The 16,250-nt window shown below is 54.3% G+C and overlaps 1 protein-coding gene across 4 annotated transcripts in view; it reads right to left on the bottom strand.

Annotated features, from left to right (window-relative positions):
- The window catches only part of ARSG (arylsulfatase G), a 103,065-nt gene that overhangs the window by 20,151 nt on the left and 66,664 nt on the right, over positions 1–16,250 (bottom strand). For all 4 annotated transcript variants that reach the window (XM_055574973.1, XM_055574975.1, XM_055574976.1 and 1 more), the window contains exons 3-8: positions 14,994–15,181; positions 12,642–12,689; positions 11,542–11,653; positions 9,986–10,123; positions 4,692–4,888; positions 3,581–3,661 (exon numbers count right to left, since the gene is read on the bottom strand). In XM_055574973.1, the coding sequence (XP_055430948.1) occupies positions 3,581–3,661; positions 4,692–4,888; positions 9,986–10,123; positions 11,542–11,653; positions 12,642–12,689; positions 14,994–15,181 (764 nt within the window). The remainder of the gene's footprint in view (positions 1–3,580; positions 3,662–4,691; positions 4,889–9,985; positions 10,124–11,541; positions 11,654–12,641; positions 12,690–14,993; positions 15,182–16,250) is intronic.

Raw genomic sequence — 16,250 nt, 5'->3', positions numbered from 1 at the left:
CAAACAAGGCGCCAGTTCTGTCCCGAAGAGGAAAGAGGTCTGGAGCGGGGAAGGGCCGCTGCCGCGACGCGGGGCGGGTGTGGGGGCACTCAGCGGCCGCCCGCGCCCCGGGCCCCTCCGCCTGGGGGAAGGCCAGGCCGCCAGCGGTGCCCCTGCCCCCGGCTCAGCCTCTCACCCCCGCAGGGTGCCGGCCAAGCCCCGCAGAGCATCCTCGCCCAGCACGGGACGAAACGCCGCTCCAGGAGACGCTGCCTCATCCCATCAGCTGAGCACTGCCCGGGCCAGGAGAGGAAGGGAGGATGGGGAGGGGGCGCCAGCGCGTGGCCGGCCGTCCCGGGCTGGCAGCGGGGGGAACAGGGCGGTGCTCCGGGTACTGTTTGTGAAAACATGGACTGTCTTCTCGGTTTCATCGACTCTCGGGTGAGGCCTGCTCCCAGCAGTACACACAGGCCCCCACTGACCAGGCACCTGCCTGAAGATCTGCCCAGCTGGACCCCGGCCACACCCCCTCCTCTGGGCCCTGCCTGGACCCCGGAGCCCCCCGCAGTGTCCCGGGCAGAGGGGAGAGAGACAGCTGCCTCCAGGGTGGAGGGGAGCCGATGTGGAGGTCGAGGTCGGGGCAGAGCTCAGCCCGCGGCCAGAGGCACCTGCGTGACCCCCCAAGAAAAGCTGAGGCGCCCAGCCCCACTGCACACTCAAGTGCCAGACAACATACATATCCATATACACCACGTCTTCCCCATCCATTCACGGACGGGTGGACACTCCCTCGCGGCTCAGTGGTCAAGAACTCACCAGCCAATGCAGGAGACGCGGGTTTGATTCCTGCGTGGGGAAGATCCCCTGCAGGAAGACATGGCAACGCTCTGCAGCGCTCTTGCCTGGAGAATCCCATGGACAGAGGGGCCTGGCAGGCTACAGCCCATGACCATGGGGTCACAAGGAGACCACACGACTGAAGTGACTTAGCTCTCACAGTTTGTTCCAATGATGATTCGGAGTCCATTCCGCACTGCGCTGGACTCACATGTCTCTTTTCTTTGCATTTATAAGTTCCTCCTCTCTCTTCCCTACAACGTATCTGCAAGCCTGGTTCACTAGTTTAAAGCTGCCTCCTAAGAGACAAGATGAGACAGGTCCTCAGATAGGAGGTCAGAGGTCACCTTCTTAGGGAACAGAAAGCTCCCCAGAGAGGGGCCCCCTCCTGAACAGTTGTGTCCCCTCAACCCTGGCCTCCACGCCTTCAGAATTTTCACCCTGGAGAGTAAAAGTGATCCCAGGCCCCTCTAACTGAGTACTGAGGATGGAACCTGGCCTGAGGGCTCACCAGGCGCAGAGAAGAGGAACTGCCGCTCCTGGCTGGCACTGTATTTCCCTAGGTGATGGCTGCAGATTAAAGAACCTGCCTGCAGCGTAGGAGGCCTGGGTTCAAACTCCGGGTCAGGAAGACCTGCTGGAGAAGGAAACAGCAACCCACTCCAGTATTCTTGCCTGGAGAATCCCATGGACAGAGGAGCCTGGCGGGCTACAGTCCATGGGGTGGCAGAGAGTTGGACACGATTGAGCGACTAACCCACACACCATGGCTGCAGCTTCTGGACCCATTTCCACCAGTCTGGGTGTGGCATCTCTTCCTGGTCCAGCTGTTCAGGAACCAGGACTCAATTACAGCACTCTTGAACAGGCGGGGCCAATGTGACTCATGCATGAAGTCACCTGGTCACTGAACAGGTTTGGAGGAGGCGGCACCCAGTTCTCCTGACTCCCATCACACGTGTCCAGACAGGAGGCATGGTCAGGGTCCAGCAGCCACTCACCTGTAAAGTTCTCAAGGGATCTGAGCCAGGGACGCCAGATTAAAGCCCTTCCTTCTCACCACTGGCCATGGGACACAGGGATGTTCCAGCTTCTAGGTAGCTATGAACTTCCTGCCAGACTAATGTGAAAGGGGGTTTGTGTCCTCTGACCTGGAGACAGCTGGGGGCCACGAGTCAGGCCAGCCAACCAGTAGGACGACAGGGTGAACCCAGCCCCAGAGGATAATCTTGCCAAGCCCACCTCTGAACCCCTTGGACACAGGTGCTTTCTAAAATTTTATAATTTTTAATTTTATAAAGTATATTCATTATAAATAATATATTAATATGAATAAATATTATATTTGGTATTATAAAATAATACCAATTCATTGGCCAAATGAAGGTAGGGAAAACTAGACTTAAACCCTTCCTTGGCCTTCCCAGGTGGCTCAGTGGTAAAGAATCTGCCTGCCAATGCAGGAGACATGGGTTCGATCCCTGGTCCGGGAAGATCCCACAGGCCTTGGAGCAACGGAGCCGTGCGCCCCAACTACCCAGCCTGTGCTCTGGAGCCCTCGTGACTTGGAGCCCACGCTCTGCAACAAGAGAAGCCAGTCGTGAGAAGGTCACGCACTGCAGCTAGAGAAAGCCTGCTCAGCAGCGGAGACTCAGCACAGACAAAAATAAGCAAACACATAAAATGATTTTTTAAAAACCCCTCCTCCACCACCCAGAGGTGACCACTGGCTCACTTTTGTTGCCCTGTCAAGGCTTTTCTGAGACCACGTATACTTAGTATGATACAATAAGATCATACTTTACATGTGGTTCTGTGACCTGCATTATTCACTAGAAACTATTCTGTGTAACTGTTTCCAGGTGAGTCATCGGCACCTTTGTCAGTGGTTCTGCATGTTTCCTTAGAGGCATGCACCATAATTTCTTGGAGGCTCCTGTCTTGCTGGGTTACGTGTTTGTTTGTTTTTTTTAATCTACAGCAAAGAGCATTCTTTCGCATACATCGTTGCGCATTTGGCTAACTATTTCTTGTAAACAGATTCTTTAAGGAGGAATTAAAGCACCATCAGTCACGCATGTTGTTTAAGCCTTTCATCCGTACTGTCGAATTATCCCCCGCAGGGCTGCCTTTCAGAGGGTGAGGGCCTTCCAGAGGGTGAGGTCCGTCTGGGGAGACCATCCCGGAGCAGATGGGTGCTGAGCTGAGAGTGAAGGATGTTAAATAAAGAGAGGCAATGCGCATCAGCATCCTCAACTTGGTAGCAAGCCTGGCTCTGTCCTCCCCAATTGTGTGACTCCAGGCAAGTTTCTTAGCCTCTCTGAGCCTCTTTCTTCAGCTGTAAATGGAGTTATTACTACCTGCCTCTCATGAAGGTTTAGAGACGACACACACGGAAGCCTGGCATAATTCTGCACTAACCATTTCTTGATGAAGTAATGGTTGGATGGATGAAGGGATTACTATAAACAAGGAAAGAAAAGAAAGCAAGGGGAAAGAGCAAGGTCGCCAGGACGAAGGTACAGGCAAGCGTGTTTGCTGGACGGTCCTCAGCCTGGCCTCTGGGGGCAGGGCTGACGCACTGGAGGAAAGGAAGGGATGACCGAGCGCACACCAACTGTCTCCGCCCCAAACTGTTTCTTTTCTGGGAGCTGGTGGCTGTGAGTAATCTATTCCTGTGTCACAAAGATGCCCCAAGGCTGGGAGAGAAATCGGTCCTCCCAGAGGCTGTGTCTCCCGTCCCCACCCCCGGCGGAGACCATACCTCGACGAGCCTGCCACGATCCGGTGAAGGGCCCCACACTCCCGGCCAGCTCACACTTCTGAGCCCACGGGCCATTGTCCCCTAGAAACCAAGAAAGGTGACACCGAGTCAATGGGCTGCAGGACACTGCCCATTGTAGCCCCACACCCTTGTCCTGGCACCGACTGGAGAAAAGGACTTGTGAAAACAAGTGTGACCGCCACCCTTGGAGGGCCACCCTTTGGGGGGAGGGTGTCTGCCTCCCACAGCCCGCAGAGACGTGGGCTGTCCCTGCCCGAGGTCGCCCCACGCTGGAGCTCTGGCCTCTGGCTATGGACTCAGCAGTCCCCTAACCAGCGTCTTCAACTCAGCAACTGTTTGCTGTTTCTGTTTTGGCCACACAGCCTGTGGGGTCTTAATTCCCTGACCAGGGATCGAACCTGTGCCCCTACTTGGGAGTGTGGAGTCCTAACCACTGGGCCACCAAGGAAGTCCCCAGCAACTCCTTCCTGAGCACCCGTGATGACCCAGCGCCTCCCACACGTCACCTCCTGACCCTCCAACCTGCGGTGGAAGAGGCTCGACTGGTAGCTCGACCCTGCCATGGAGGACAGAGGGGCTCAGAGGGGCTAACGGAACTTTCCCAACACAGAGGTTCAAACACCAGTGTCCACAGCCCTCGCGCCAGACAGGGACCCCTGACCCACACTGTTCCTGAGTGGGTCCTCGAAACAGCCCACCGTGCAGCTCTGATCAGCCAGGAGACGTGAGCCGTGCCCGGTGGTAACGTCTGGGCTGGGGAGGGCGGTGAAGCGGGGTTCCAAGGACTGCCCCGGGGGGACACAGGCTCATGACGTCAAAGTCACTCGTTAACAATTAGGAGCAGTACCCAGGTGATTCTGACCAGCACCCGAGGGGCTGCAGGGGAGCCGAGCTCTCCGTGCAAGCCCGTCCGGGGGTGTGGCCTCGGGGACCCACACACACAGGCCGGTGAACACCAGCGGGGCCCCACGCTCAGGGCAAGCCCTGTGCCGCGGCGCAGAGGGTCACTCGCTGAGACGCTGCTCCTCTGGGGGCGCACGCAGGGTTACCCATTAGACCCGAGGGAGGCTGGCTGTGGTTTTCTATCCACCTGTAAACCAGAGGAACGTGTTGTTTTTCCCCACGAGGTCAACTGTGTCCTTGATCCGGCCCACGAGGTGGTCCATCTCCCGCAGGCCCGCGCTGTACGGCCTGTGACCCCTGGGTCCTGCTGATGGCGGCATCCCGGCCAGGGGCACGTGCATGTGGGCCAGGCCCACGTACAGCAGGAAGGGTCTCCCGCTGGTGCTGAAATGAGAGAGCCGGACCATGACCTCCCAGAAGGGCCCGGGGGCCCAGCGGAGACCCCGGAACCCCTGTGGCCCAGGAAGGACACATCTGTCTACAACCTACAAAGACAACATGCAAGTGACCTGGTTAGCGGGTTAAAGTCTGCAAGTCACTGTTATCATCCTAACCGCCCTTTAACACTTATTGCAAAACTGACTCACAGAGTCTGAATTCACCCTCGTGAGAACGCCCAAGTTCCCTTTTCCGGATGAAGTGTCAGGGGCTCAGGAAGACTGAGAGACAGACCCGAGGTTCGTAAGCGACCGCATCCGGGTTCAGACTCAGTCCTGGCTGGGAGCTCAGACCCGGCCCTGAGCTGCTCATGCGAACGCCCAACACACACATGCTTTCAGGCTTTATCTGCTCTGTCAGGGCATTCGGGCCACCGTGTCCATTCCTAGCCTCGGGCCTTTCTCGGGGGTGAACGGATGAGTCAAGGTGACCACAGGGAATTCCAAGGACACAGCCAGGAACATCCAGACCATGGTCCTGCTGGAGGCCTGGTGTCTGGCCGCCCCTCTGCTGATCCTGCAGGATCCTCGGGGGCTCTGCTTCCTGCCCACTCCCACCTGCATTCCAGGGCAGGGGGTGCAGGGTCAAGGGCAGCAGCAAGGACCCTCGGGGAGCCCTTCCCACAGCCCATGCCTGTGGAGGAATACGGCGAGGGGCGGCGAGGAGCTTCTCAGAGGGACAGAGGCCTGGCTGTTCTGTCACCGATTGGACCATAAAGGAGGCTGAGCACCAAAGAATTGATGCTTTTGAACTGTGGTGTTGGAGAAGACTCTTGAGAGTCCCTTGGACTACAAGGAGGTCCACCAGTCCATTCTAAAGGAGATCAGTCCTGGGTGTTCATTGGAAGGACTGATGCTAAAGCTGAAACTCCAATATTTTGGCCACCTGATACAAAGAACTGACTCACTGGAAAAGACCCTGATGCTGGGAAGGATTGAAGGTGGGAAGAGAAGGGGATGACAGAGGATGAGACGGTTGGATGGCATCACCGACGCAATGGACATGAGTTTCAGTAAACTCTGAGAGTTGGTGATGGACAGGCAGGCCTGGCGTGCTGCAGTTCATGGCGTCGCGAGGAGTCGGGCACGACTGAGCGACTGCACTGAACTGAACCTGGCACTTAACTTTCAAACGGGCCTGAGCTTTCCCGGCTCACCTCGGTTCACACCCCCCACCGTGTCACGTTCTCTGAGTCCCCCCAGGCTCAGCTCTGCCTCAAACCTGGAGACCCCCTGCATCCCGACTCCTGGGGTCCCCCAGTTGAGACTGGGTGGACTCAGCTCTCTTTGAAGAACAGACATCCTGGATGCGGACCTCCTCTTCCCCATCTTAATCAACAATTTCTTTCTTATACTATGTATAAAACAGATGACTTCCCAGGTGGCCCTAGAGGTAAAGAACCCACCTGCCAATGCAGGAGACATAAGAGAAATGGGTTCGATCCCTGGGTTGGGAAGATCCCCTGGAGAAAGAAATGGCAACCTACTCCAGTATTCTTGCCTGGATAATTCCATGGACAGAGGAGCCTGGCGAGCTATAGTTCATGGGGTTGCAAAGAGTTGGACACAATTGAGTGATTAACAAGAGATAAATACTTAAAAAAAAAAAAAAAGACAACTAACGAGAACCTGCTGTATAGCCCAGGGAACTCTACTTGACATTCTGCGGTGACCTACACAGGAAGGAAATCCGAAAAGGAGAGGATATATGTATAGGTATAGCTGATTCACTTTGCTGCACAGAAGAAACGGATACAATATTGTAAAGCAATTAAGCTCCGAAAAAAATAAATTAAAAAAAATCAGCAATTTCCTTGCTACATTTCTATAGTTTCGTTGTCCAATGCCGTAGCCACACCATGTGTGGCTATTTCGACTCACGAAAATGAAATAAAAGAATGCAGCGTCTCACATGCAAGGGATGAGCCTTGAAGACATTATGCTATGTGACATGAGCCATCGCCCAGGGACAAGCATGGCCAGGTTCCACTCACAGGAGGTACCCGGAGCAGTCAGCTTCAGACAGACAGGAAGCAGGATGGTGGTTGTCAGGGGCTGCAGGGAAGGGAAGACAGGGGGCTGGTGTTTAATGGGGACACAGTTTCAGTTTGGGAAGACGAAAAGTTTCTAGAGGTGTATGGATGACCCTGGGCCGTTCACTTAACCTCGGTCATCAGCTCAGTGGAGAGTGCCAAGCCTCCCCGGCAGAGCTGTGACTATTAACTGCCCAGAGTAAGCACTGAATAAACGGGAGCCTTTAAGATCCCCCAGAGAAGGAAATGGCAACCCACTCCAGTATTTTTGCCTGGAGAATCCTATGGACAGAGGAGCCTGGCGAGCTACAGTCCATGGGGTCCCAAAGAGTTAGACGTGACGTAGCTTCTGAACACCAAAGAACATCACTTCCATGTGGAATCTAAAATATGACCCAAATGAACTTATCTAAGAAACAGAGACAGATTCACAGAGAGCACACGTGCTGTGGCCAAGGCTGGTGGGGCTGGGGGTGGAGGAGGGGGACTGGGATTTGGGGATTCGCAGATACAAATCATCATAACAAGAAGGTGCTACCAATTAGCTCTGACTGTAAGTTCCATATGACGATAGGGAACTGTAGTCCATATCTCGTGATAAACTAGAATGGAAAAGAGTGTAAAAAGGGATATATAACGGGGTCACTTTGCTACACAGTAAAAATTAACACAACACTGTACATTAACGATGCTTTCATTTAAAAACAACAATAAGAAAGAATCAGCCTTCAGCATTCCTGCTAGGTCAGGAATCTAAATTCAAGTAAAGACCCAAGGAAAAACGTTCAAAGTCCTGGGGTGAGGCCCTTGCCGAGCGCGGGCAGCAAGCCACAGTCCAGTGACCCCCCCCAGTGGTTTTGACAAACAAGTCCAGGTGGGTCGGGGTCACGGAGGAGAAAGGAACACAGATGGGGCCTCGTGTGTGCTGACTCTTCAGAAACCACAGGCGACCTGGCAGGTCAAGTCCTACAGAGACCAGGTGCCTGAGGATTATCCTCCAAGTTAAAAGCCAACAGGATTCATGTGACTTTTCACTCAATAATGAATTAATAAACTCACAAATGCTTTGCCTCTTTCCTGCCACAAAGAGTTTGTTTGCTGATGTGCTTGTCTTCCAACTGGTCAGTTAACTGGTTTGAACAGCACCGCGCCCTCTTCAGGGCATCCGTCAGCCCTCAGCCAGCGCCACTCCCCCGAACCCCCCAGGAGCACCGAGGCCCCACTGTGAGTGCGGCGGGGGACGGGCCCCACCAGCCACGGACTGGCCGCCCGCCCCAGGGCACCGTGAAGCCAACACAGCGCCCAGGTGGGAGAAGGGGCTTTTCCCTCTTCATACCAACCGTCTGAAAAATACAAAAACAGGCAGACCAGCAAAACAGTGTTTCTCAGAAAGGCCTGAAAAACTCGTAAGATGCCATCTCTAAACCCTAAGGTGCAGCTCTCAGAATCTGGGTCCCAAGCAGGTGGTGTGATCAAGCGAAACAGACCCATTGAATACCGGCCCCCAAAGATATCCAGGGTCTAAGTCCTAGAATCTCTGTTACCTTGTACGACCAAGGGCACTTTGTAGATGCAATGAAGCTAAGGGTCTTGAGATCAGAGGCTTTTCTTAGACTGTCTTAGTAGACCCTAAGTGTGAAAGTGTTAGTCACTTCGGTCATGTCTGGCTGTTTGCGACTCTATGGACTGTAGCCCACCAGTCTCCTCTGTCCATGGGGATTCTCCAGGCAAGAATACTGGAGTGGGCAGCCTTTCTCTTCTCTAGGGGATCTTGTCGAAGCGGAGATCAAACCCAAGTCTCCTCATTGCAGGCAGATTTTTTACTGTCTAAGCCACCAGAGAAGCCCAGTAGACCCTAAACATAATCACAAATGTCCTCCTAAGACAGAGGCAGCGGGGGGTCCTTGACCACAGAAGAGGAGAGGGCAAGAAGACCACAGAAGCAGAGACCAGAAGGAAGGGGCCAGGAATTCCCTGCTGGCCCAGTGGTCAGCACGCCACACTTCCACTGCCCAGGGTCTGGGTTCCATCCCTAGTGGGGGAACTAAGATCCTGCAAGCCCCTTGGTGTGGCCAAAAAAAAAAGCCAGAACGATGCAACCAGAGCCAAGAAATGTCAACAGCTGCCAGAAGCTGGGAGACACGAGAAGCGATTCTCGGGACTTCCCGGGCGGTCCAGGGGCTAAGACTCCACCCTCCCAATGCAGGGGCCCAGGTTCAATCCCTGGTCAGGGAGCTAGAGCCCACGTTCTGCAACTAAGCCCGGCACAGCCAAAAAAAATAAGTGAATATTTTTTAATAAAAGAAAAAGAAACGATTCTCCCTGGAGACTTGAGAAGGAAAGAGTCCCACTGACACCTGGACTTGAGCCCCCATAAGACACATTTCAGACGTCTGGTCTCCAGATCTCTAGGAGAATACACTGCTGTTGTTTCAGCCAATAAGTTGGGGGTAAGTCTGTGACAGAAGCGAACATGCCCTGCCAACTTGTGAGCCCAACAAACGCTCTGAATGCACAGAAGGCAGTAAACGGGCCCTGGCCTCGAGGGGTGACGCGCCGCAGCGAGGACACGTGACAATGACGAGGGCGTGGTCTGAGCGGGACCCTGGGAAGGGACCCGCACCTACGGCCCTGGTAACCCAGGCCTGGTCAGGTAACCCAGGAGACGCCAGGACAGGCTGTTTTCCAGCTTTATTTGTTGTTGTTCAGTCGCTCAGTTGTGTCCAACTCTTTGTGACCCCATGGACTGCAGCACGCCAGGCTTCCCCTGTCCTTCACCAACTCCTGGAGATTGCTCAGACTCATGTCCACTGAGTCAGTGATGCCATCCAACCGTCTCATCCTCTGTCGCCCTCTTCTCCTGCCCTCAGTCTTTCTGAGCATCAGGGTCTTTTCCAAGGAGCATCTCTTCCAGGAGACATGCGTGCATCTTTGTTGGGCAATGGGACTCTGCCATGGCTCTGAGCCCCCCTGGGCACAGGGGACACGGGGGTGAACGCAGGGCTCCTCACCTCGCCTGCTGGATGAACTGGGTGGCCTTCTCGGCATACTTCTGTGCAAGGGCGGTCAAGTTCACGGGCTGCTCCACGATGTTGAGGTTTTCGTACAGAGGAAGGGCCACGTCAGAGTAGCAGTCCCGCTCGAGGTTCCTGTGTGGAAACCACAGATGGTGGAACACTCATTCCCACGACCCGGGTAGTCATGGAGTCGGACAAAACGCCGCGATGCGGTGATGCCCATAAATACAAAACGCCGAGCAGCCTGGCCCAGATGGTTTTTCCAGCCTCCCACTTCCTCTGAGTGTAAAACCGATATAATACCTCTGTCCACTCCCTTCTAGCAGAAGTGTGCACTTCTTAGGCAAGCCTGGCCACCGTATGAGGCTCCCAACGACTTTTTTGAGCTAGGATGTTATTATTCCTATTTTGCTGGGAGAGAAACTGAGGTCTAAACAAACTGAGATACTCAAGCGGAGTCCCAGAGCCAATCAGTAACCTTGATTTTTCCCATGGACCCCACCCTCCCAACTCAGGGAGACCCAGGTGGACTCTCCAGCTCCCCATCACGGCTCCACTGTGACCTGGGCGACCAGGTAAGCGCAGTTCCCTGGACAATCAGGAGAAACACTTGCCTGGGTCCACGGTCACACAGACCACAGATCAGCGCGCAGGGAGCTTAGAATGTAACAGTGTCTCAATAAATGGCCATTATTACACTAACTACTGCGTTATTAATAAGCCACCTGAGACTCACTTGCCCCAAGCGGCTCAGACACCTGCACACCTTGCAAATGACCGCAGAGCACGCTCTGAACAAGCAGAGCACCCGGCTTTATCACCTGGTTACGGTATATCGCCTTTTTCTGATAGGAAACATATTGTGTGCTCATTACAGAATATTGGAAAAATACAACGAGAGAGGAAAAAAAATGAAAACTTCTTAATGGCACGACCGGAGTGAATGAACCGTGGTTGCCGTTCTGGCGTATTTCCTCTGGGGCCATTAGAGGTGTAAATACAGACGTAGTTCAGATCCGTGTTGATGATTTGTTTCCTGCTTTTTTCACTTACTATTCTATTGTGAGCACTTCCCCATTTCACTGAATACGTTCTGAAAGCATCCTGTTGAGTGCCTGCGTGGCATTCCAACGCTGGGACGCCGGCTTATTGAGGGCGGGGGTGGGGCACGCCAGGAGCCCTGCGGATTTTTCCTCCGTCTCCGTCCTCATGTCCCCTGGCGGGACAGGTGCGTGGTCCAGGACAGGAGGACGGGGGCCATCTGCGTGAGACCTGGTAGCACCCCCTCCCCCACTGAGCTCAACAGTCCAAGGAAACTGGAAAAATCCAACTAAAAAAGTGCTGTCCCCTCATCTCCACAGAAAGTGTTCTTGCCCGTCATGCACATAATGCATTTAAAATTTGCACTAAAGGTACGCGACCTTTCTTTGCTGCGGTTACCGGTCCTCCTTGGCCTCGCTCGTCTCCTCCAGGTGGACCACACCCCCAGGTCCAGATGGACCACTTCCCCTTGGTCTGATGCCCAGAGCCAACACCTTGGCCAGAATTACCTGGATGGTCTATGGCCCCGGGGACACGCCGGGCAGGGGGGATGGTTGTAGCCAGGGCAGTCGGTGCAGCCCATGTCATGGCTGTACGGGACCCCAAAGTAGTAGTCAAAGCCTGGAACAGAAGCACCGATTAGACCAGGGGCCTGCGTTCTTACACCCAGGACAGAAATTTAATTTTCTGTGATTTAATTCTGCAGTGTTATGAGTGTGTAATTAAAAGAGGATTTGATGAATATCCCTCGGTAAGTATGCAAGGAAAACACGTTGCTGGCTCCCAGCCGCAAGACTAGATTTGCAAAACATCTTGTGATTAGAGTTAACCCAAAAGGGAAGGAAGCGGGGAGAATTCCTGGACGCCTACCATGCCCACTGCTGTCCTGGACACAGCAGGAAATATCTGGGGCAAATCTACTACCTGCACGACACTTTGAGGGATAAAAGAAGACATTCTGCCCTCAAGAAACTTCCCATCTGAAGGGGAGATAAGAAATAGAGATTTAGCTTGAAGAGCTGGCTTCCCAGGAAGCCAGCAAGAGAGATCAGAGGAGGAAGGCACCCCAGGATGCTGGGGGGGGGGGGGCTGGGGTTGAGACGGGAAGCTCAAAATGCTTCTCAAAATAGCTGGCGTCTCAGCTGGATGCCGAGGGCTGGCAGGATTGGACCTGGGACGGGGGAGGACGTGAGGGTCAAAGTGAGACCTGAAAACCCTGTGTTGACTTTTTTCTGAGACCCCTCCACTCATCCCACCCCTTCCCTACCCAACCCCCCTAGTCCCTGCTTCAGTGAAGCCCTCAGACAATTTGACCTCGTACCTCACGGGACCTCACGGGGGCCAGTGTTCCCTGACATGGGAGAACTGGGTCAAGGAAAATGCTGATGGCCTTGCGATGAGAGGGCCCCGAGGGGAGACAAGAAGGGGGCCAGGACAGGGGCCAGGCGAGAGGCATGTGAGAGGAGAGGCAGCCCCGGGTACCCCAGACCCCCCCCAAGCAACCCTGTGAGCGAGGATGTCCTGACTCGGGAGAGAGGCCGCCCAGGATGAGTCTCTTCACACAGACACCTCTGTTTCCCAGGTAACCAGTCCCCCAGGGAATCCTTACCACGGAAGTTGGGATGGTGAGAGCCATGGTGCCCAAGATGCCACTTCCCTGCAGGAAGACAAGAGAGAGAGGCTCTCAGAGGAGTCCCTGAGGGCCCCACCCCGCCGGGGCGCTGAGCACACGCTCGGGTGTCCATCGGCTTTGCCCTGCCCTGAGGACATGCAGAGAGGCTGTACACGCTGTGCCAACGCCCAGCCTGGCTCTCGGGGGTGGAGAAGTAGTCCCCAGGGAGACAGAGAGTGAGCCAGGATGACTCAGGACTCACAGGAGATGCCCAGGGAAGGGGAAGACGGGTTACCAGGAGCCCAGAGGAGTGAGAAGGCTGAGCTTCTGCCCGCAGTGAGGGTGGAGAGCCCACGGCACCCCCCCCATCACGGGCCGCTCTGCCCCCTGGCGCTGGGGACCTTGCCAGGGACCGGGGAGCAGGCGCACCGCCCACGTGGCCCCAGAGCTGCTGCTCGCACCTGGTGTCATTTTAAAATTCTTTCTAAAATGATAATAAATATGTAAAATTGCACCAGCAGGAAATGTAAAATAATAGGAAAGGCAGAAAAGTAGGACTGAGTGGTAAGTATACACCTAGGGAAAAACCCATTAACACAGATCAAGGTTAGAAGCAAACGGGCTTCCCTGGTGGTCCAGTGACTAAGACTCTGAGCTCCCAATGCAGGGGGCTCGAGGTCGATCCCTGGTCAGGGAATTAAGACCTCATAGGCCACAGCTAAGAGTCTGCATGCCACAACTAAAGATCTTGCATGCTGCAACTAAGACCCAATACAGCCAAATACATTTTAAAAAAAAAGTAAAAAGATTGTAAGCAAGGAGAGAGTGGTGTCAGTGGGCTCCATATTCCTTCAGCAGGCTTTTAATTTCCCCTGTAAGTGTGCTTCTGGGAAAGTCATAGTCTCAACAAAGAGAGATGCTTTGGTATCTTGTCCCAGAAAAAAATAAAAGAAGGTATAGTGAGCGGTGAATAGTTATCTGTAATCAGTTGCCTTCTTGGGGTTGAAAGGCTTGAAGAGGGAGGGGCAAGTGCGATCCAATCCAGCTTGAGAAGAACCCACCCCACCCCCACCCCCCTCTTAGGGTCAGAGAGCCCAGGGACCAAAGCCCCTCCCCCGGCTGGGAGTCACGAGGATGCTAGGACCGGCTGGCGAGGATGCTCAGCCCACACTGAGAGCCTCATCGGATCCGTGCCTCCAGGCTTGGAGACAAGGGGCCGAAAGGAGAGCAGGTTGGGACCTTAACGGTCCCGCCTCCTGCGGAAGGGGGCTCATCCTCAGGGATAATGAAGACCCCCACTCTGGTCTGATGGTCTGAAGCATATGTCAGGCTCCTTGGCCCAGAGCGGGGGTCGAGCAGACCCACAGAAACGCCTGCTTCCTGCAGGCCCCAACAACATCCCCACTGGACCCTCGTTGCCACATCACTGTGTGGAGGCAGGGAGGGCGGCGGGAATCCTGAGGGACCCGCTCTCGGAGAGTTAGGAGAAAAAGCACAGGCGTTAACAAAGGACATTTATTTTTCTGACTTCACTCTGTAAGACAGGCTCGAGGTTCCTATTTACAGAGAAGAAATGGAGACGCAGAGGTGGAGAGCAGACTCGTGGACAGAGGAGGGGAAGGAGGCGAGGGACCACTGAGAAGCCGGCATGGACACATACCCTACCGCGTGTAACAGAGAGCCAGTGGGAAGCGGCTGTGCAGCTCAGGAGCTCCCCTCGGTGCTGTGAAGACCTTGAGGGGCAGGATGGAGGCGCGGGGAGGCTCAAGAGGGAAGGGGTATATGTGTGATTGTGACTGACTCGAGCCCATGTACAGCAGAGACCGCCACAGCATTGTAAAGCAATTGTCCTCCAATTAAAAAAAAGCGCAGGTGGGCTGAGGATGCCCCTGGGATGCTGGGTCCTCCTGGCCGCTGCTGAGAGGGGCGGGAGGAACTAGTTCTGTACCTGGTTTAGTCCACTGTTGGCTCAGCCGCTAACTCGTGTCCGACTCTTTGCAACCCCAGGGCCTGTAGCCCACCAGGCTCCTCTGTGCATGCGATTCTCCAGGCAAGAACACTGGAGTGGGTTCCCCTTTCTTCCTCCCGACCCAGGGATCAACCTGCATCTCCTGGGTCTCCTGCACTGGCAGGGGGGTTTTTTACCACTGGCACCACCCGGGAAGCCCCAGTCTACCGTTAGGTCTTTTCAGCTATTGATACTGAGAGCTGAACACATTTCTAGCTTCCACAGCAAGAAACGAACACACGAGCAGACTCAAGCAGAAGAGAAGGCTCTGCAGACGTGCAGGAAGCAGCCCCCACAGTGAGCACAGGGCACGGGGGTCCAGGCGGCGGAGGCCATATTACCAATCATTCCCGTGACGTAGCCAGCCCCCCGCAGCACTTCGGCCAAGGTGGTCTCGTTGAGTGGAAGGCCCCCCACGGACGTGACTGCGAAGTTGTGAGTGACCCCGTTGCGGAGGCCCAGCCGGCCGGTGAGCAGGGCCGCCCGGGAGGGCGAGCAGGTGGAGGCCGCCGCGTGGAAATCCACAAACCTGGGGGAGAGGAGAGTGATGGGGGTGTCCAGACACAGAGAGCCACAGGAGTCGCCTCCCACTCAGCTCCCAGGGCCCCGGTGCTGGGGAGGAGCGCCCAGATATCAGATGCGGGGCAGGTAAGAAAACAACAAACCTACAGAGCGTATTAAAAAGCAGAGACATTGCTTTGCCAACAAAGGTCCATTTAGTCAAAGCTATGGTTTTTCCAGTGGTCATGTATGGATGTGAGAGTTGGACTGTGAAGAAAGCTGAGCTCTGAAGAACTGATGCTTTCAAACTGTGGTGTTGGAGAAGACTCTTGAGAGTCCCTTGGACTGCAAGGAGATCCAACCAGTCCATCCTAAAGGAGATCAGTCCTGGGTGTTCATTGGAAGGACTGATGCTGAAGCTGAAGCTCCAATACTTTGGCCACCTGATGTAAAAAGCTGACTCCTTGGAAAAGACCCTCATGCTGGGAAAGAGAGATGGTTGGATGGCATCACCAACTCAATGGACATGAATTTGAGCAAGCTCCAGGAGACAGCAGAGGACAAAGGAGCCTGGTGTGCTGCAGTCCATGGGGTCACAGAGAGTGGGACACAACTTAGCAGTTGAACAACAACAAAGAAAATGAAGTCCACTGGTATTTTCCTGGTGGTCCAGTGGTTAAGCTTCCTTACTTCCATTGCAAGCAACATGGGTTCCATCCCTGGTTGGGGAACTAAGACTCTACAAGCCTTGCAACGTGACCTCCCCAAAAAAGAAAATGAAGCCCACAGAGATAATGCGATTAATCCAAGGTCACATAGCTAATTCAAATAGATTTAATCCAACATATTGAATGGACTGCATATCCCCTTTATCTGTAGATTGTATATTTTGAATTCACCTACTCAAAGTACCTGTAACCCTAAAATCAATACTCATGGCTCTCACACACCAAGCAAGTGTCCTCCTTGTCACAGGCAATTCAGTGCCATGGTTTTTGCAACTGTTTTCTTTCTGTTGATGATTTTACTGCTTAAAACAATCCCAAGCATGATACTCAAGGTATGGCCAGTGTGTCTAAGCTTGAGAAGGCTGTGAT

Source organism: Bubalus kerabau, chromosome 4 (assembly GCF_029407905.1).
Source record: "Bubalus kerabau isolate K-KA32 ecotype Philippines breed swamp buffalo chromosome 4, PCC_UOA_SB_1v2, whole genome shotgun sequence".
Lineage (NCBI taxonomy): Eukaryota > Metazoa > Chordata > Mammalia > Artiodactyla > Bovidae > Bubalus > Bubalus kerabau.
Note: the sequence above shows the minus strand (reverse complement) of the source record. Positions and strands in the feature narration are given on the sequence as shown.